Genomic DNA, 20943 nt, shown 5'->3' with positions numbered 1-20943 from the left:
GTGTTGTTTGCATAACTATGTTGTAAAGTGTCCAGAGAGTGCTTTAGCATTATGGGGTTGGTATACTGTACAGTATAAGCTTAAACAACAACAACAGAGGAATTGGCAATAATCCATTTATTATTACCTATTATAAGACAGCGATAATCAGCTGTGAAAAAAAGAGGTGGAACTCTTCTGTACCTCTAGCTACTGCTGAAAATGTTTCCAGCTTGTTTTGTTGGGTTTTCACTCATTTTTCAGTCTTTCACTTTTTCTTCTTTTTAAAATATAGCTCAGCTATCAGGAAGTAAGCTGTGGAATTCAGGGTCAGACTATGGTCAGGAAGATAGGAGTCTTATTTAAGGGTAATGGCCTGCAAGTTCTTCCCTTCACTGGGAGCAACTGCTATAAGTCCCCGTACATTTAGGATCAAACGGCAGAGATTCCAGCACTCTTCCCAATAACGTTTCCCTTTTGGGGAACAGAAATCACTACCAACATTCAAACAGCATCCATGATCTGCCTGATACTTCTCTGGGGCTTCAACTGAGAAGACACGTGTGGGCAAATGGTGGAACTCCAAATTCTGCCCCTATCAGCCAACACATGACCCATGGTGAGGGATGATGGGATTGGAAGTCCATACCATCTGCAGATCTGTTATGCGCTCCAGAATGAGGACTACTGTCATTCCTCACCTGAGGGCAACAAATACAAGCACCTTCAATCCACAAGCCATCTTCAACTCCTCCCAGTTCATATACAGCCCTGTAATGCCATGCCTGTTTCCACTGATCCAGGAGAATACAGACCTATCATGCTTCTTCCTTTCACTGTAGTCCATTGATATCTCTCCCTGGAGGCTGTACCCCACTGTTCATAAAATGTGACAGCTAGTTCCTCAGGAAAGGCAGGAAAAAGAGAGGAAGGGCCTAACCCAGTAATAATAGCTGGGTTAAGCAGCTGGGTTAAACAGGTCTTCAGCATATGGATCTTAAAGGCATAGCAGGTGAAAGCAGAGTTCTAAACTACCGTATTTTTCGCTCCATAAGACACACCTCTCCATAAGACGCACCAAATTTTTAGGAGAACAAAACAGGGAAAAATTAATCTGTTTTCTTCTCCAAAAAATTTGGTGAGCCTTATGGAGAGGTCCGTCTTATAGAATACACCCTAGCCCCCTCTGGCCCCTTGGGAGGGGTGGGTGGAGCCTCGAAAGGGTCCTAGGGTGTGTTCCAGGACCTTTTGGAGGCTCACCTTGCCCCCCCCACGGGGCCAGAGGGAGCGAAATCGCCACCTTCTGGGACTCTTCTGAAGCTTCCCAAGTCTCAAAAGAGTCCCAGAAGGTGAGGATTTCACCTGCGCTGGCCCCATGGGGGGTGGGGGGAGCATCACAAGAGTCCTGGAAGCGTCGCAAGGGTCTGGGTGAGCCTTCCATAAGACTCACCCGGACCCTTGTGACGCTCCCCTCACCCCTCCACAGGGCCAGCCCAGGCAAAATCACCAGCTTCCAGGACCTTTTGTGAGGCCTGAAAGGCTCAGAAAAGGTCCTGGAAGCTGGCGATTTCCCCCCCGCTGGCCCCATGGAGGGTGGGGGGAGCCCCGCAAGGGGTCACTCAAACCCTTGGGAGGTCCCCCCCATGGAGCCAGTGGGGGCGAAATAGCCACCTTCGCTCCATAAGACGCACAGACTCCCCCCCCCACTTTTTTGGGAGGGAAAAGTACTTCTTATGGAGCAAAAAATACGGTAAATTTTAAAAGAGTGAAACCCCAATGAAAAAGTTTCAGGTTTTCCCAGTAGCAGCTGGTGGAGAAGAACTGTGATTTCATACGCTTGTCAGCCAGTAAGAGATGTTTCCAGCACCTTGACAGAATTTTAGTTTTCAGTTAACTTAATGAAAACTACATCACTTATAAAGATGAACTATGTTCCTCTACCAAAGAAGTCTGGACTGTTTTGCCTTGTGCAAGCTGTAGTTTAACTACTGCTAAAATTATCTTGAAGGATGAAAACAGTTTTTGGCTTGCATTCCTTTTATAGACTCTAAGACATTCTAGCTGTCCCTGATTGCCACAAGGATGGGCTCCAGAGAATCTCCCAGTAACGATTCCCTCTGTAAACAAAATTGAGGTGATTCTGGTAGCCTGGATCCACTAGCCAGTTCTCAGGTAGAACAGTACACCATGTTATGACACTGGTTGCTTTCTCTCTGGATTCCAGCTGTATGATGTCTAGAGTACCATGGGTTCCTCTTCAGCTGGTTAGATGAACAGCAGGTACCTCTGGTTCTCCTGATGCTTTGGGGTTACAGCTTCTACAGCTTTTTAACAATGACTCTGGTGGATGGGGATTATGGTAATTGTAGGTGTCAAAGGTTCCTCAACCCTGGCTTAGATGATACCTTAGCAACATCAAGCTATTTTGTCCACTGCGACTCTGCTCTGGCAAAAGTAGAATTAGTTACTGAGGCATGAGAGTCTACCAAAGGAGTGCCAAAAGGTGAGAATCTGCATCCCTTTTTCTTCTCTAAGTGGTGGGACTAACAGTGTCAAAATGGCTACCACAATGGCATTCTCCTTAGGGACATATGTGGGCAACATGGCCAGAAAGGCCTCAAACCTCACGCTCTACCTGAACTGGCGCTTGGCCTGTGGCACACTGCCACTGGTGGCCTGGTTTAGAAGAAGCACAATGCAGGGTAGAGAAAGCTCAAGGTCTCAGTGCTGCATCAAGGCAGAGCTGGCCCTATTGTTCAGCAAAATAAAATAAGCCAGTTGCTCCTAGCAGCAGATGCTAGGAGGTGGCAGCAAGGTACTGTGCCACATGCCCTGTACCAGCTAATCTACCTGGCTGCCTTCAAATGCAGCAGACAGTGCTATTCTACTGAACCAAGATTCAACTTCTATCCCTAATCAGCTTTTGTACATGAAATGGGGTGGCATCTTCTTTGCCCTGGGCCAAAAAATATCTTGTGCTCCCTCAGGATAAAAATGACATAAGGTTAAAAAGGGCGTATTTCATCCTTCTGACTAACCTTCTTTACCTATTTTCTGTGGCTGTCTGGTTCCCCATGAGCACATGATTGTTTCAGTGCTGCCCTGGAGAAAAATTGTAGTGAGCTGCTCTTGCACTAAACCGTCTTGAGAAGGGGAGCGAGGAAGACAGAAAGGAGCTAAAAGAATTTAGGCTGAGTTTAGGAGCTTTGCAGTGACCCTGTGTCTGTAATGTAAAGCAGGGTCAGTGTGAGGGCATGGATGGAGGCTCCTGCCTTTGAGAAGCAACTACAGTTGGTTGACCTTTGCTTTGGTGTAGATGCCTACACCTGAAGGTTCTAGAATGGCCTCAGAAGGTGTGTGTGTGTGTGTGTATGTCTCTCTCTCTCTCTCTCTCTCTCTCTCTCTGTGTGTGTGTGCGTGCATGTGTGTGTGTGCGTGTGCGCGCGTGTGTGTGTGTTTCCTTTTCCCAAATATTTCTCTCTGCAAATGAATTATCACTATATACCACTCCCATATACTCATCCCTCATTAATCTCCATTATACCGTCTCTTAAAATAAATTAGAATGAAAATAAATTCCAGGTTCTATATAAGGCCAATTATATAAATGTATACACATGTTGGCAAATTAGCTTAAATGTGGATAATTAATTCAGAATGAAAAATATGCATTTCCTTGCTATTGAAGTTCATTTTTTCACTTATTTCAGAAAAGCCGCTAGAATTAATTCCAAACAATTAACCAACATTTGATGTCACTTCTAAGGAACTAGTGAGATCCTCTCTTACTGGAGGAAATTATTACTGCTACTCAGGGAACTAGAATTACACAAATGAAAAATTACTATCTAGTGACCAACTTTCAAGAATGTTCATTCCTATTTGCAGCTGTGTGACCAATTTAGCTAGGCAGATAGATCCTAATGCTATCAATCAAAAGACATTCTGGTAGCCTAGATCTGTTAGCCCAGCACTCTGGCAGAATTATACAGCAGGTTATGACACTGGTTGCTATCTCACTGGACTATTACATCTTTTTCTTTTTAACAAAATAAGGTGTTTACTGAATTCCTCACATTTCATGTGTTTGAGGAAGGGCAACTGCACAAATAAAAGGTTAGTCTACGAGCAGTGTTTTTATGTGTTTACAGGTCTGGCCTCAGCTTACCCCATTTGATGAAACACAAGAGAGGTGTTATGTGCATAATAGGTAGGGCCATGTCAAAAGAGAAACTCAGAATATTGAAGGAGATGCGTTTTTTAAAAAAGCACTGTGCAAGACTTGCCAGAGGACTCTGGCCCAAAATTAGGGATGACAACAGCAACAATTGTGGCTGGATTTGCTAATTGAGATGGTGGCAGCTGTTCCTTTGTCTGAATGCTGATCTTTACAGAAAGAGGCTGGCTGGCAAAGCGAAATGGGCTTGCCTCCACGCAAACACATACGTTACCTTTAAATCCTGCTCTTCCCTAGTCTCTGAGGACGCATAATCAGCATCTTGTTATATGTTAAGAGTTATTATTCCTGCACAGAACTCAATTAGTATTTGGGTATCTACATGGATGGGTAACATACCACGCTCCCCCTTCAGCCTATGATGATTGTTCTTGCATTATTTCTAGTCCAACCTTGCCAATATTTCCCCCTCCCTCCTGATGGTGCTAATACTGCATATAATCACCATTATCATTGTGAGAGAAACATCACTGGCAGGCAGTGACATAAGAAGTTTCCTTTCCAAATCAGGTTGTTTTGTATGCCTCCCTATTTACCATCCTCTGTCTCCCCGGGGGGGAAAAGAACCCAAAGGCTGAATCTAGTGTACATAAATCTACATGGATTCCTTAGTAAGCAGCTTCATAGCCTTCTTCTGTCTCTTCAGTGGGTAGAAGCATTGCTAATTGCTCTTATCCTAACAAAGAGATGCCAGACCCAATGACTCACTGCTGAAAGGGCTATCCCCTGCAGCCAAACAAACAAACAAACAAACAAACAAAAATTATGTCTCATGCTGCAGTACAAAAGGGTCATTTTAGATTCACCACCACTTTTCCCAAGGTGCATGTGCCCAAGGCCCTCTTGCTGATCACCCTTCCACATCACCATTCATTGGTATCATCCATCTTCTCATTTCTCTCTCTTTTGTTAAATGCCAAGGACATTCACCCCAGGAACCAGCTTGTCCTCACCTTCTTCAACCGGACCCTGTTCTTGACCTTTCCCAAACAGCCCTACATCAGTGGCTGGCTTTGAGTGGTGATATCACTTGGAGGAAACATAGCCCCACTTGGAGGAAGGGAAGAGGAGGAAAAAAAGAGAAACCACTGAACCTTGTAAAAGATGCAGAACGGGCAAGGGGTGGGGAGGGCAAGACAAGCACTTCTGCGGTGGTTTGTATACTGATTCTAACTCTGTTTGAGTGTGCAGAGCTATGTGCAACCAAGTGAAACAACTTTCTAAATCAACAATGAACAACGTCTGATGATACTGGATGACACATATTATCCCCCTTAGCTAGCACAGCCAGTGGTGAAACTTCTTCCACCTTAATGCTTTCCAGGGGTTTGGGGCTGCAACTCCTATGGCTCTTTACTACTGGAATAGGGTACATTTGGTGGGCATTATGCTGGGAAGGCTGGTTCTAACTGATTTTGGATAAGGGGTCATCCACAGAGTTGCTCAGAACTTTAGAGAAAATCAGGGGGATATCGGAGGCAGATCTTGGCTCTTTCCTCTAAAGGAAGTAGCAAGCCCACAAGTCCAAATATGACAATATTAAAAATAAAAACTGTGAGGGTACATTTCAACCCCTCAAGATACTCAGTTATTGGATCTGAAGTGACCATACTCTGACAGAGGAACTTCAAAAATAAACTAGATCAAAAAACTGCTGAGTTACACTTTAGCATGAGGTTCAATCCTACAAGTTCAATTGTTGTGTGATTAACCATAGTTAATAAGAGCATCTCTCCCTATAGGTTTTGCATTTAATTTCTGGGAGATCTCATTGTTCCACTCCTCTCCCCCTGCTCTCCAATCCAAGTTTATAGTCACTTGAATGTCAGGACAACACTTCATGTATTCTGAAGTAATGAAATGTAGTCTACAAAAGCTAACACCACAGTATATTTCATTTTACAAGACTTCAAGGTGCCACAATAGTCGCAGTTGTTTAATTGCAATAGCTACCGCAATCATCATCATAATCATCATCATCTTAGAGCTGCCAGAGCTAGAAGGGACTCTATGGATCATTTTAGTCCAACCCCTGTCAGGGAAGCACACTGGGGACTCAAACTCCCAACCCATGGCTCTGCAACCAGATATTTAAATCACTGAGCTATCCAATGTATGTTCATAATATCTAGATCAGAGCTTGGGATGTTGGAATTAAAAACAAATTGGAGTTAATTAAGTAAAAACATCAAAAACTGGGAAATTAACTCAGTGTTGAAATTTCAAATCATAATTAAAATGTTAAACTGGCATGGAAAATTAGTTCAATGGACTCTCCATAGATGGTAACTATTCATTAGTATACCATTTCATGTTGTCTTTCATTCAAACAGCAAAATTTGTGGGCAGTCAAAGGACAGGCAGCTCAACCAGCCCTTCAGCGGTAAGTTGGGCCACTCCTGTGTACAGAGACCTTTAGAGGAAGGGCCATGCAAATGAATGTGTGCCCAAATTCAACTTGCACGACTGGCATTCCTCCCCCATACAAACATCGTTTTTGGGGTAGTGCTGTTGACATGTTCTGGGTGCAAAAAGAATGGCTACCATTATGACTTCAGTAGCTGTCTGTGTTCATACAGGCTAAGAACATCACAAGGCACTTTTTAATAAAAATCTATATTCTATGATGTACCCTTTTATAGTACAATATTAGCAAAATGTACCAAGAATGGATACTTGGCTTTTTATAGTGCAATGGTTCCAAAATTTGACCTTCCTGGTAGTCTTGGACTGTTTGGGGGTATTCCTAGATTCATCTTTCTCACTCGAGGCTCATGTGAGCTCCACTGCTCAGAGTGCCTGGGATCTGCTTTGACTGGTCACCTGGCCACTGTAATTCATGTCCTGGTAACTTCCTGGTTAGACTACTACAATGCACTTGACATGGGGCTACCCTTAAAGATGACATGGATTCTGCAGCAGATACAGTATGCAGTAGCTAGACCAGTGGTCCCCAACCTTGGGCCTCCAGATGTTCTTGGAGTACAACTCCCAGAAGCCTTCACCACCACCTCTACTGGCCAGGATTTCTGGGAGCTGAAGTCCAAGAACATCTGGAGGCCCAAGGTTGGGGACCCTTGAGCTAGACAACAGGTCTGAAGGATCTATACTGGCTGCCAATATGCTTCCGGTCTGAATTCAAGATGTTGATGGTGACTTAAAAAGCCCTAAATGATTTGGAACCTAGAAATGTGCAGGAGTGCATTTTCCTACAATAAACTTGTCTGATCACTAAGATCTGCTAAGGAGGCTCTTCTCTGTCTCCTACCATTGAGAACAGTTTGTTCTGGGGAGACATGGGGAAAGGCTTTTTCTGCTGCAGTACTCCAACTATAAAATGCCTTTCCTTTGGAGACTTGATTGGCATTGACATCATGTCAGCACTGTCAAGACATATTTATTAGTACTTTTAGGGGTTGAGGGTCATGGCTTGCATGGGTTTTAATGCTATATTTTTAATGTTTATGTGCTTTAATTTTCTGTGGTTTGATTGTAAATTGTATTAAGTCTCTTATATTTTAAAATTATTTTATACAGTTTTGTAACCAGCTCTGAGATTCTATGATTTAAAGTGAGTGAAAAATGTTTAAATCTATCATTAATCCCATAAGTCTCTAACTGTATTAATCAAGATTTCTGGATATCTGTATACTCAAGTATACAAAGTGAATTTGTATACTTGAGCTATCTAGTACAAATCAACTAAAAAGATTATAGATTTTTTTTGTTTTAGGAAGAGATAATGTGGGCTAACATAGTCCTCTCCACAAATGGACATGTGACTAATGTTTAGATGAGTGAAACTCCTGTTAATATTATTTTCCATGCCATTATTTTTAAACATTAGATCTCAAGGATTTTTTTTTACATTTGCCTAAAAGTGTGAAATTTAATGTTAACATATTAAAACGATTTCCAAACACTGGTCTTGGTGTATATTCACATTTCCCAAACTTTGGCTAGACTTAACAGCCAGCCCCAAATTTCCTTAAGGTTACTCATCTGGAAAGTTTGAGCTGACTACCAAAGCCAGATGAAATTTGGCTTAATACTCATCTTGATACAATCAACATACCATGTGCTGTTGAAATAAGCGTCCCCAAGATGATTCTGCCTGCTGTGGTAAAGGTATCTTAACATAGTATGGCCAGCTCTCAAAGAAACTCAATACAGGACTCTCTTAACCCTGAAATATTGGAGCTAAGAAGAATTACTACACCATTCTGCAAGAATAAAGTGTGTTCACTGAGATATGGAGCACATATCTTTGCCCACAAACAGATATGGGTTAAAAAGCTTATTTTCCAATAAACAAGAAAAAGAAAAACAAGTGGGATTTACCATCTGCTCATCCTCCCGACTCTCGCTGGAGTCCTCTGCCTTTCTCTGAGGAGAGGATGCATGGGCCCCAGCCACTCGTCTGCCAGGATCTGTCACCTCGCCCAGCCGTTCACCATCTGCAAAAGAAAAGGCAGAAGCACCATAGGCCATCAGATGGCAGCACAAAGGATTTGGCCTGGACCTACCACTCTCCCCACAGTGATCAAAGCTGGTTGTCCTGTCTCAGGACATAAACCAGCTCCAATTTCTCATGTACCTCAGAGAGGATGCTCGGCAGAATAGATTCTTGCTGTAGCTGATGGCTTAAACAAAGGTCAGTACTGAATGGGGATGGATGGATGGATGGATGGATTGATTGATTGATTGATTGATTGATTGATTGATTGATTGATTCAAATGGAGTATTCTTTAAACCAGTGGTTCTTAACCTTTGTTACTCGGATGCTTTTGAACTGCAACTCCCAGAAACCCCAGTCAGGACAGCTGGTGGTGAAGGCTTCTGGGAGTTGCAGTCCAAAACTCCTGAGTAACCCAAGGTTAAGAACCAGTGCATTTAAACTATCTTCAATATGCTGGGGTCACTGAGCTCCTTCAACTCTCTTATGATCTTTCTAGGTGGTCAAGTTACAGTGCAGTAAACAGACAGTTGCTCATTTAGGGTCCGAGTGAAATTTCATTATTTTCTACAGTAGTTTTAACCATAATATTTTTGTTACCAGGAAACTCAGAGCCCAGGTAGAGCATTTAATGGAATTGGGAGCCTGCCAAAGCATGCTATTGCCCATGTGTCACTAACCTTAATTTGGAGGCTACTTATCACCCCTTTAGATAACATGTGGCAATGCCTCACCCTGCCCTCTATACTCATGATGCTTGATGGCCTTTAACCAAAGGGGAAAAACTGGGAAAAGCTTGATTCCCGCCCTCTGCTAAAAATTTTTAAAGGCCAAGTGCTTCCCAGGGTTCGCCAGTGAAAAAATGTACTGCATTGCTCCTTAAAGGCTACTTCTTCTCCTCTTCAGCAATGTACTAGCACTGCATTAACTTGATTTTTCTTTTCTGGGATTTTTTTTGGGGGGGGGGGAATCCTAAAAGACTGTCTGCTTTACTTCTCCCAATCTTGGAAGGGCACACATTTTCTGTTCACAAAGGAAAGGGGTGGGCAGGGAACATCAGTGAGCAGCCAACTGTCCAGCTCCCACCCCTGCATTTACTTACCTAAAGAACATTTGGCTACTGATGCTTAATAGGGGCAGAGTTTGCTAACAACAGAAAAGGGCCCCCGCACATTAACCAGAATCTCCTGCTTGGATTAGGACACTATTTCATATTATAACAGCTGAATTAACATTCTTGCTTCAATTCTCTTATAAGCTCCCTTACTCCCTAGGTATGGGGATAGGAAACACCGAATCCTAGCAGATAAATTAGCCCAGCTGGAGGGATTACAGGCACTGCAATTATTAATGAGAAATCATGATACCATCATCAACTTTATGTAAACATCTGCTGCTTAGTGCACTGAATAGTGATTGTCCAATCGTCCATACCAGAATATGGAAATGAAACAACATATGTGCCTGAGAGAGCATAACACAAACATCATATCACAGCACAATCCAGCCTACTCCCAAACCAAGACTTATTGCTCTATTTTGCCCATTTCATGAAGATATCTGTACAAATCAGGAGACCTCATTTGTTGTGCAAGGTAGCAAAGGAAAGAGGAGGAGTAGGGCTTAAAGAGATTTACTGGCCAATTAAAACAATCAAACACTCACTAATTGGTATAATTTGTTTTGCCCAGTAATCGTGCATGCAATGGATAGTCAGACCTTCCCTTCATCATGATTCTACAGTAATATAAGAGACTGGAGGAGAGAAAGGAACAATAGTCCCATAGAACAGTAATCTGTGCTTCTGCTCTGTGAATCTTGTACTGTGATCTGTAACATATTGCTTCTTGGAGGGCGGGGGGGGGGGGGAGTTTCCTCTCCTATACTGCTCCTGGCTAGGTCGGATCACCTCCACAGCCATGCAAATGGCAGATTATGCTGCCAAGTTCTGTACCCCACCACCCTAAAAGCCAGTGTGAATCTAACCACAGTGTTACAAAGTGACTGAGATTCAGGAGACATGATGAGAATGTGCATGTGTGAGAGACCGAGATAGAGAGGAAATGAATATGAAACCTTCAGAGGCTGAGGCTGAGCCAGTAGCGGAAGCTGAGCTCTGGAAACACGGTAGACAGTGGCACTTGCCCTGGCTTTGAGGAAAAGGCACCGGTTTTCTCAAAATCTTCTTCATTATACTTGCACTAAGCAGCTTGCCTCATCTCATCAGTGTCAAGTTTAATTACATCTAATACAACAGTCTGTTACATAACAGCACGTATAAATTCTCATTCCCAATATTTGGCCACAAGCTCAAGGACAGTGTGTTTGCTTGAGTATCGCTGGGAGTTTTTCAAAAGGACACTGATTTGCAAACCTCTCCCTGAGGGTGTTCCATCAACCTCCATGGCACAGCATGGGGAAACTGGACAAGAGCTATAGAAGTAGGTTGTCATAGCAGACATTCAGAAGGGAATATTTACAATTTTATCATCTGGTATTTGACTAACAAAGAAACAACTACTAGACAACTGCTATGTTCAGAAACAAAGGACATTCTAGTCCAATACTGATTTGATAATCTGGCCTCGTGGCGCAGTGGTTAAACTGCTGTACTGCAGCCAAAACTGTGCTCACGACCTGGGGTTCAAATCCCAGGTAGCCGGCTCAAGGTTGACTTGCCCTTCTATCCATCCGAGGTCGGTAAAATGAGTACCCAGCTCGCTGGGGGGGCAATGTGTAGCTGGCATAATTAACTTGTAAACCGCCCAGAGAGTGCTTGAAGCGCTATGGGGTGGTATATAAGCAGCACACTTTGCTTTTTTTTGCTTTTGGTAAGGGAAAAACATGACAAACGTGCTCACCTCTGAAGTTTGATAACCCCTTAGATACAGGGTTCTAAAAATGCTATGCTACAACACACTATATTGTAGCCTCAATTCAGTATTAAACTGGATCTGATCCATAACCAGTTTTGAAACTGACTCTTCCAAGTTGAATAATAATACTGTATCTTGGAACCACTGAGCAGGAAGGGACCCTATGGATCATTGAGCCCAGCCCCTCTCAAGGAGGCACAGTGGGGGATTGAACTCCCAACCTCTGGCTTCGCAGCCAGATGCCTAAACCACTGAGCTATCCAAAGCCACCACATATTTGGAGATGTTTTTATGTAAGTATTAGGCACTTTATCTAGCTGGAAAGAGTTTATTAAGTGCTCAGAGAAAATAAGGGTAAAAGATTTTCCAGGCCAATGTGAATTCCTGGAACGGATCTGAGTCAGAATGCTCTCATTAGACCAAGTTTTTAAAAAATTATTTAACATGTCTTGCCACTGTACAAAATTTGTGCTCAATATAAAATGGAACAGTTTTCAATAAGTAATTAACTTTTGGTAGTTTACGAAGTTTATCTGCTGCTGTCTGTTCGAAGCATGACAATTTTAATTTACACCTGTAGTGGTAGCATCTCACAGTTAAAAACCTTTGGAATTATTTTTTTTAGAGATAGGGGAAAGACAAATAAACCAATTAGCTCCCTCTCTTGGTTTGTTGACATTGTTTCAAGTGGAAGTTGCAAATTTATTAACAAAACAGCTGGTCTGAATTTTCTGCTTTACTGCCAGCTTGGTTATTGCAGCCCCCTGGAAGTATGTGAACAATACTATTTCCTATTAGGATTCCAAAATTTGGTATATAGGACTTAAGGAAAATCGAATTTCTCAAGTTGAGGTTATATAAGGAAGTAGTAATGGCACACAGTTCTACAAAACCTGTTACCCATTTACATAGCTTGTAAATTGAAAGGAAGAGGATACCTCTCCTGCAACACACACTAATGTATGGAAAGACTCACTTGATCATGATGAATTGAACCTCTTATTCATAATCCTTTGATGTCATCCTGTGGGATTGTTACTGTATAAACGGGCTATTATGCATATATTTCTACAGTAATAAAAATTAAATAAAAATAAAGGATTTAACACAGACACACAAAGAATGCTCTCATAGCAACCAATTCTGACCAGACATCCAAGAGCAGAATATAAATGAACAGGTCTGTCACTCATGGTATCAGAATGCCTTTCAACCAACCGTTTGTGATCGTTTGTGGTTTGTGCATAGTCACGAACCACCACTGAACCCCAGGAAAAATGAACTGGTTCGCAGTTCGTTTTTCTGCCTTATGCATGTGGGAAGAGAATCTATAGACTCTGCTTCTTCTACCACCCACCCATCCCCTTCCTGGTGCCTTTGTGGCCTTCCTACCTGGTCCTGCCTCCTCCTTCTCCTTCCCCCCCTCCACCACTGCCATCTTCAGGGACAGCAGGAAGAGGAATTGGCAGGACCAGGTAGGAAGGCAATGGGGATAGTGGAAAGGGGACAGGTGAGCATCCATTTTGCCAAAGCAAAATGAAGCACCAAGCAGAAAAAAGTTCTATGATTCATTTCAGTTTGGCAAAATGGGTTTTGCCTGGTTTGTATTTCCCCCCCGGTTCATAGTTTGGTTTGTGCCCATTTCTACCCGTGGCCAGAAAAAGGTTGAGAATGATTGAACTAGATGACTCTTAGTTCATATCGGAAATTCTCCAAAGATTGCTGTCTAGAATAAGACAAAGCTTTACACCTTTCTGTGGGTCCTTTCTTTAGCTTAGTGCTGAATCACATATTTAGCGAAAACTGCTGGAAAACTGCTATCTGGATACAAATTGTACCTCCAGAAATGGAAGAGTTCAGCAGGAGTTGTTCCTGAATGGCTGACCAGCTCTTCTTTCCAAACTAGCTTTTTCTGGATAATCACCTTAGGTAGAATTCTGGTTACAAGCAGCAGTTTAGACTACAAAGAAGGGAACTTTGTTCAATGATGTTGAGGGGGTTATTTATTTTGGCCTACCTTACAGAACCTCACAGTCAGCATAGGCCAGTGGCCATGCTGACTAAAGGATTCTGGAGCTACAGTATAGTCTAGAAAAGCACCTTTTTCAAGCTCTACCTTATGTCTCACTGAAAGGAAGGGCACCACTGTACCTATGAGATCATATAAACTTTCTTACGAAATTCAGCTCATTTTGACTACACAAATGCTAGAGAGTTTTATGACAGACCAGGAAAAGTTACCTCTCCCCCAAGATATTAAACTGGAATGGACACAACCAAAAGGTTTCTTCAGGCACCTGAACTTGGCAGGGTCGTAACTATCACAGACGGATCTTAATTGCACATTGGCAGAGGACTGCTCTCCTGTGTACGAATCTCTTAGCTAGAGAGCTCCCATCGCTCAAACTCACATTTACCACACTTGAAGGGAGGGAAGGACTCAATAAATTGTTTCAGTGAGGAAGACACTGTGAACAGAGCCTTCACTCACACAAAGTGGGTTGAAAAGACCTATCCACTCCATATATTGATCCTGGCCTATGACTTCGCACAAAGAAAGACACTTTTGGCCTTGAACGCTCAGAAGAGAATGAAAGGCTAGCCTTCCCTCTCTTCCTATGGCTTTCCCATTCTGCCTACTGGCCTGCCGATCAGCTGATCGGCGATCTAATACGCAGCCAAACACCCTCACAGCCTGTCCCCTGCCCCCTTCCCCTCCCTATCTCCCGTGCCGACGCCCCACACGCTGACCCCACCCCCCCACCGTAATTGCCAACACCGCCATCTCCCGCTGGCTTCCACAGCCACGGCCTGTAGAAAGGGACACTGGCTGCCCTTTGCAAAGATGGCAGCTACAGCTTCCCTACTCTAAATGAAGCCACAGCCGCCATCTTTGCAAAGGACAGCCAGTGTCCCTTTCTACAGGCTGTGGCTGCAGAAACCAGCTGGAGACGGCAGCATCGGCAATTACAGTGAGGGTGCGTCAGCGGGATCGGGCGCGGGGGGGGGACAGTATTTTTCTTTAAAAACCCCACAAATTGACTAATAAATCCGTGCTTCGTGTGTTCATGGGGGAGGGGGAGCTTTGTGCTTCGTCAACTTTTGAAGAATCATGAAGCAGAATGACTTGCCAAAATGAGTCATCTCTATCTCTAATCTAAACATCCAACATGAATACAAACTATAAGTATAAACTCTCACACACAAAAAAACCCAACACGCCATGAGTAGAAGAGCAAAATTGCTATTTGGTAGATTCAAGACAAATGTCAATGGCAGCCAGTGTTTGGAAAAGTTATTATTACTGATATTATTGCTGTTTTGATTACATGGTGGTTATAGCCCCCAAAATGACTTAACTAGGTTCTACGCTCACATTCTGAACTAAAGACAAATTAGATTGTGTGCTGACCCATGCAAAGGGGATTGAAAATAAAACAGCCAACATTATGATGCTATTGTACAAAACACGGGTAAGGCCGCACCTGGAGTATTGCATATGGTTCTGGTCGCTGCACCTCAAAAAAGATACACTGGAACTGAAAAATGTACTGAAGAGAATGACTAAAATGATGACTGGGCTGGGGCACCTCCCTTATGAGGAAAGGCTATAGCGTTTGGGGCTCTTTAGTCTAGAGAAAAGACATCTGAGGGGGGAGATGATTGAGACAAATAAAATTCTGCAGGGGATGGATAAAGTGGAGAGAGGGACGCTCTTTTCCCTCTCACGCAACACCAGAACCAGGGGACATCCACTCAGATTGAGTGTTGGGAGAGTGAGAAGAGACAAAGGAAAACATTTCTTTATCCAGCATGTTATTAGTCTGTGGAACTCATTGCCACAAGATGTTGTGATGGTATTTTGCTGTGATGCCTAGTAAAGCGGATTGGACAGATTTCTGGAGGAAAAGTCCATCACAGATTACAAACCATTATGGGATGTATAATCTCCAGGCTTAAAAGGAAGGTACTTGAAAATGCCAGATGCAGGAGACTGTCTCTCTCCCCAAGGCATCTCGTGGGGCCACTGTGAGACAAAGGGAGCTGGACTAGATGGGCTCTTGGCCTGATCCAGCAGGGCTCTTATTATGTTCTTATTATACATTCTTCCAACCTCTTTAAAAGATATCAGTGAAGTTACTGGCCTGCTCCAAGATAAATTGTAGCTTCCTTTTAACAAGTGAAGCCTGTCCCTGATCTTTCTTTGACTCCCTGCTAAGATCTCAGCATTAAGAAATAGCAACTTGGAGAGGTTTTGAAAAAGGGGGGAGGAAATGGGGCAGAACAAAGAGATAAAATCTTTAGAGGTTATTAAAGAACCTAATTCCAGGTTATTTGCATATTGCTTGCTATAAAGCTGCTGCAATAGAATTTATCACTCCTAATCTAGGAATTTCTCCTGAAGCCTACTGCATTGTTGGCTTCTTTCTTAAACTACTGAGGATAGTAAGTGGGTGTGTAACATATGTACATATACACATATATACACACATAACTTTGTGTGTCATGAATTTCAGGTTTACTTGAATTGCTAGAAGGACAGTTGAAAAATTATCTCACCTGTCTTGTTAGAAAAAGTAAAAGCACTTAATAGCGCCCAGATAAATTAGTGATAGATTGTAAATTCCTATTACTTATGTCCAAGTATTAACTGAGTTACAAAAAAAGTAGGAAACAGTAATATTCAAGATCAAAAGTATCCTTAATTTTGAGGATTAATTATTGAGCAAAAATACTGGGTAAATTAAAAACATCAAAATATTTACATAAGGAATATTTGGACTTAGATTTAATTAGCCCATTTTGAACAAAGACTTGTCTTCTCAATCGTATGTTTCAGAATTTATCTTGCTAGCCTGATAAAGAGGTCCTTTTAACTCTGTTTAAATATGCTTTAATTGTTTAGGTACATTCAGTACCAACAAGATAATTCAGACTACAATTTATAGAACAGTAATAATTATTTATTTGGTTTGGTTTAGATTTTTTGTGGAGCAAATTCTTACTACCCACAACGTGGGCTGGAAACACACCACCAAGAAGCCAGATGTAAGCATTTTGTTACCCCTCCTAGGGCCCCTGCCACTGAATTTGCAGCTGATATGATAATTGTGCCAAAATATCCACATCTTGTGGTGAACAAGGTAAGTCGGGTCATGGTGGTGGAATATATACCGGTAGTTTTAAAGGAACATGATGCTTGCTGACGGATTCCAGGAACACAACTCACTTCCAACAATTTTGCCAATGTTATTTTGTGACAAAGTGTCTGGAGGAGTGCCTCCCCCATTAGTGGATTCTGTGGCAAGCAATGCCCCCCAATCCCACAGAGGCTACGCACTAATCTACAATCTCACTGGTCCTCAACATCTGTCAGCTGGACAGCAAATTCACAGCTAAACAGAAATCTCAGTATTATATGAGAAGTCTTATTTTAATTTGGATGTCTTTGATAATAAAAAATATTTGGAAAATACTGGCTCAAATCCTGTCACACTGCTATGCAGAAGGCAGAACTTCTGGAGGAGAATTGCCTCAAGTTAAGAAATCTCAACAGATATCATCTGTTGCACAGCTCAGCATGCAACAGATACTATCTCCTGTAAAGCTATTAAGCTGTTAAAATTGTCAATGTTCTCATTTATAATAACAAGAAATATCTTCTTATGAAACCATGATACTTTGTTGCTATGCCCAGAGATTTTATATGCTGAATAAAAAATTAAAATGGATTCCTTACAGGTTCTCGTTAGTATAAAATCAAAATTCAATCAGCCCTAAAATAATTGTTAAGTGCATGCTTTCTTTGGAATATATTAAACAAAAATAGATGATTAATTGAAAGCCAAAGTACTGGGGCCACAGATTTAATAAAATCATTATGCGCGCACACGCACACGCACACGCACACACACACGCACACACACGCACACACACACACATCCCTTACAAAGAATTTAAACGTATAGTCGCTTCTGAATCCTTTGTGAAATGTATACCTGAAATACTTTCAAACGACTGTTAAGGCTATGAAACAAGCCTCAGCAGAATGGCAGGGGGAAAATGCAAGGAATGCAGCTTCCCTTAATCATATGTCCTCTCTTTCGTTCAACTTGATCAAAATGAAGGAGGAAAAAGACAAAAATGAAGAGGAAATGCCAAGAACATCACCAACTCTTTGGCCATTTTGTGGAAAGAGGCCACAGCAACAAAGGGCACTTGAAAGTGCCAACTGCCGATATAAAATGGAGTCACACACCGTATTTTGTGAATATGCCTAAAAGCAAAACCAGCAAAACCAGTTTACACAAAAAATTGTACTAGGCATAATCAAAAAGAGTTCAACTGGGGAGTGAAAAGTAATTACCAGAGTGGTGGCACTTTGTCCAAAAAGATACTTGATAAAAACACAGAAACTTCTCTCCGTTCTGCCAATAACCACGGCTGACTAAGGGTTCTGGCAGCTGTAGTTCAAAAAAGGAAGAGCCCATGTATTGGGCTGAAATGGTATTTCGTATCCCTAAATTCCAGCATTATATGTTCAGGCAGTAATCCTGTTTGGGATTGAAGGGGCGCATTAAAAGGTTCCCTAGTGTCTGGAATTTTTATGCCCCAGCTTGTTTTAATTGGAAACAAAGAACTTCTCTCCCCCCCCCATTACCTTTATCCAGTTCTTATCTGTCTCAGAGAGAACTAATCCTTTCACATTGGCGTTCCTCACCAAAACATTGCTACCAGAAATTGGCTGGGGGAGGCTAAATGGGAAAAACAGATTTATGTTTACAGCGACTGATTGTCCACAAAGAAGACTGTAGAAATACACTGGCATAATGCTCTATTTTACTAATGCCCACAGGACTATTTCCCATAGGGAGTTACAAAGCTTCCTGGGAGACACTGGAGAAGCCAAATTTCCATCTAGCTTCACTGGAAAAAGATACATATGCAGCACTTCTTTCCTCTAATCTTCCTTCATCTACATGGAGAACGTCTTGTCTTAACACTTCAGAACCTGAACTCCCATCTATTTATAACTCTCTTTTAGACTGTTTTAATATCCCTTTCTAAAAAATGGTAGCTGTGGAAGCTAGTAGCAATCAGTCATCCAAATGAAAAATTGGGGACAGAATTCTTTTTGTTCCAATTAACCAGGGTATTCCAAATGAGAAAGAAGGGGGATTATCTGATGCATTTCTTACCAATACTGTTTCAGCCTGAATTGCACCAGACACCCATCTGTAGTTAACAATGATAATTATTACACTGAACAATGATAATTATTACACTTAAACAAACAAACAAAAAAACACTAAGAGTTTTCTTAGAACGCTATTGCAATGCTAAAAAATATATCCCAAAGCAGTGATTATTAACCTAAGTGATTTCATTTTTCAGGGAGGCGATGGAACAAAAAGGGGTGACGCGGGGGCGAAGGAACAGAAGGGGGGCGATGGAGCCGCTGTGCCGCCGCCGCCATTGAGGAATTTATCATTGCCCCCCTCCCTGCACTGCCGGATCCAGAGCAGCTGGTGCTGGCAGCAGATGTGGTGCTGCTGCCACCACTGAGGAAGTTATCATCTCTCCCCTCCCCACAGCGGGCGGTGCAGTGCTGCCATGGGGAGGAGAGAGATAACTTCCTCAATGGCTTAAGAGGGTGTTTCTTTCAAAAAAGTTAAGAACCACTGCCCCAAAGCATGCAGGTTAGCTCCAGTGGCATTATGCTTGAGACAATCAAAGGGGAAACTTCTAAGAAAGTAAAAAAAAAAAATCTGATTATATAAAATAACTTTGTAGCAACAAATTTAATATGGTGGTGATAACTGCATAGAGAAGAGGGAACAAGGCTTCCTAATCTTAGGATGTGATGACATAGTCAGAAAAATGTAAATAGATTCGCTATGCATTCACTCCCAGGAAATCAGGTTTCCCCAAGTTAATTCACTTCTGCCAACCACACAGGAGTCAGGAAAAGGGAGGAAATCAGCCTTGTTTGCAGCTTGTTAGCCATTTATATTCTCTCCTCCCCACTCCTTCCTTCCTTCCTTCCTTCCTTCCTTCCTTCCTTCCTTCCTTCCTTCCTTCCTTCCTTCCTTCCTTCCTTCCTTCCTTCCTTCCTTCCTTCCTTCCTTCCTTCCTTCCTTCCTTCCTTCCTTCCTTCCTTCCTTCCTTCCTTCCTTCCTTCCTTCCTTCCTTCCTTCCTTCCTTCCTTCCTTCCTTCCTTCCTTCCTTCCTTCCTTCCTTCCTTCCTTCCTTCCTTCCTTCCTTCCTTCCTTCCTTCCTTCCTTCCTTCCTTCCTTCCTTCCTTCCTTCCTTCCTTCCTTCCTTCCTTCCTTCCTTCCTTCCTTCCTTCCTTCAGCTTGCTGTCCTCATTCTAAGGCAGCTGAATGACCGAAGAGAGAGAAAGGCAAAGAATTGGCAGAGAGGTGAGAAGTTTTTACTTTAGCCCTTGTTTCCAGCTTTCTAATGAAAAAAGAGGGAGGGCTCAGCAGAGAAAGGGCGACGTTTTAAGGTAGCTGTGCTCTCTCTTTCCAGTTTTACAAGAAGCACAATCAGAGCAGAGCTACTTTAGAACTTGCTCCTCTCTCTCTGCTGAGTCTTCACTGTTCATTTGTTTTTTAAAAATTTGATCACACAGCTGCCCTACCAAAATGGTAAGCTATTTATTTATTCATTTATTTTGTATTTATTTGATTTATATCCCGCCCATCTGGTCTGGTTGACAATTAAAAGAAGAAGAATGAACAAGAAAGGAAGATGAAAAAAGAACCAGGTATGAAGTGTGGGGAAGAGGGGATTTAAATGCCAGCCAGTTTCTCTGCTGTCCTATCTGTCTTCCTGCTGCTGCTGTAGCCAGGCAGAGTGGCTTGAACTGGAATGGCTCAACCTGTCACACTGCCTGAACTGATGTGAATGCATTTGATTCCCAGAAAAACAGGAGCCCCAGCAGTGGAAGGAAAATCTACAGATGGGGGTTGTGGTGTCCAGGCTGATTCACAGTAACTTTAACATTATTTAGTCAAGACAAAGTAATATGAATCAGATTGTCCCAACTGTACATTTCCCACATTATTTGCATAGACAAAACATTTTTAATGCTCCTGGAGGGGAAAGGCACCCCTCCACAATACATGGTTTAAAACATGCATACACATTATTTTATAAGTCTGTTAGAAGAGCCTCATGACACAGTAGTTAAAATGCTGTACTGCAGCCAAAACTGTGCTCACAACCTAGAGTTCAATCCCAGGTAGCTGGCTCAAGGTTGACTCAGCCTTCTGTCCATCCAAGGTCAGTAAAATGAGTACCCAGTTCGGGGCAGGGGGGTAGCGGCAAAGTGTAGCCTGCATAATCAACTTGTAAAACACCCAGAGAGTGCTTTTAGAGCTATGGGGCA

At 42.4% G+C, this 20943-nt stretch overlaps 1 protein-coding gene across 1 annotated transcript in view; it reads right to left on the bottom strand.

Moving 5' to 3' along the window:
• The window catches only part of B4GALNT4 (beta-1,4-N-acetyl-galactosaminyltransferase 4), a 251205-nt gene that overhangs the window by 100924 nt on the left and 129338 nt on the right, over positions 1-20943 (bottom strand). Inside the window, exon 2 of the mRNA XM_072985559.2 lies at positions 8558-8673. Within this exon, the coding sequence (XP_072841660.2) occupies positions 8558-8673 (116 nt within the window). The remainder of the gene's footprint in view (positions 1-8557; positions 8674-20943) is intronic.

This window comes from Pogona vitticeps, chromosome 1, assembly GCF_051106095.1.
Source record: "Pogona vitticeps strain Pit_001003342236 chromosome 1, PviZW2.1, whole genome shotgun sequence".
Classification (NCBI taxonomy): domain Eukaryota; kingdom Metazoa; phylum Chordata; class Lepidosauria; order Squamata; family Agamidae; genus Pogona; species Pogona vitticeps.
This window is presented reverse-complemented; position numbering and strand designations above follow the sequence as displayed.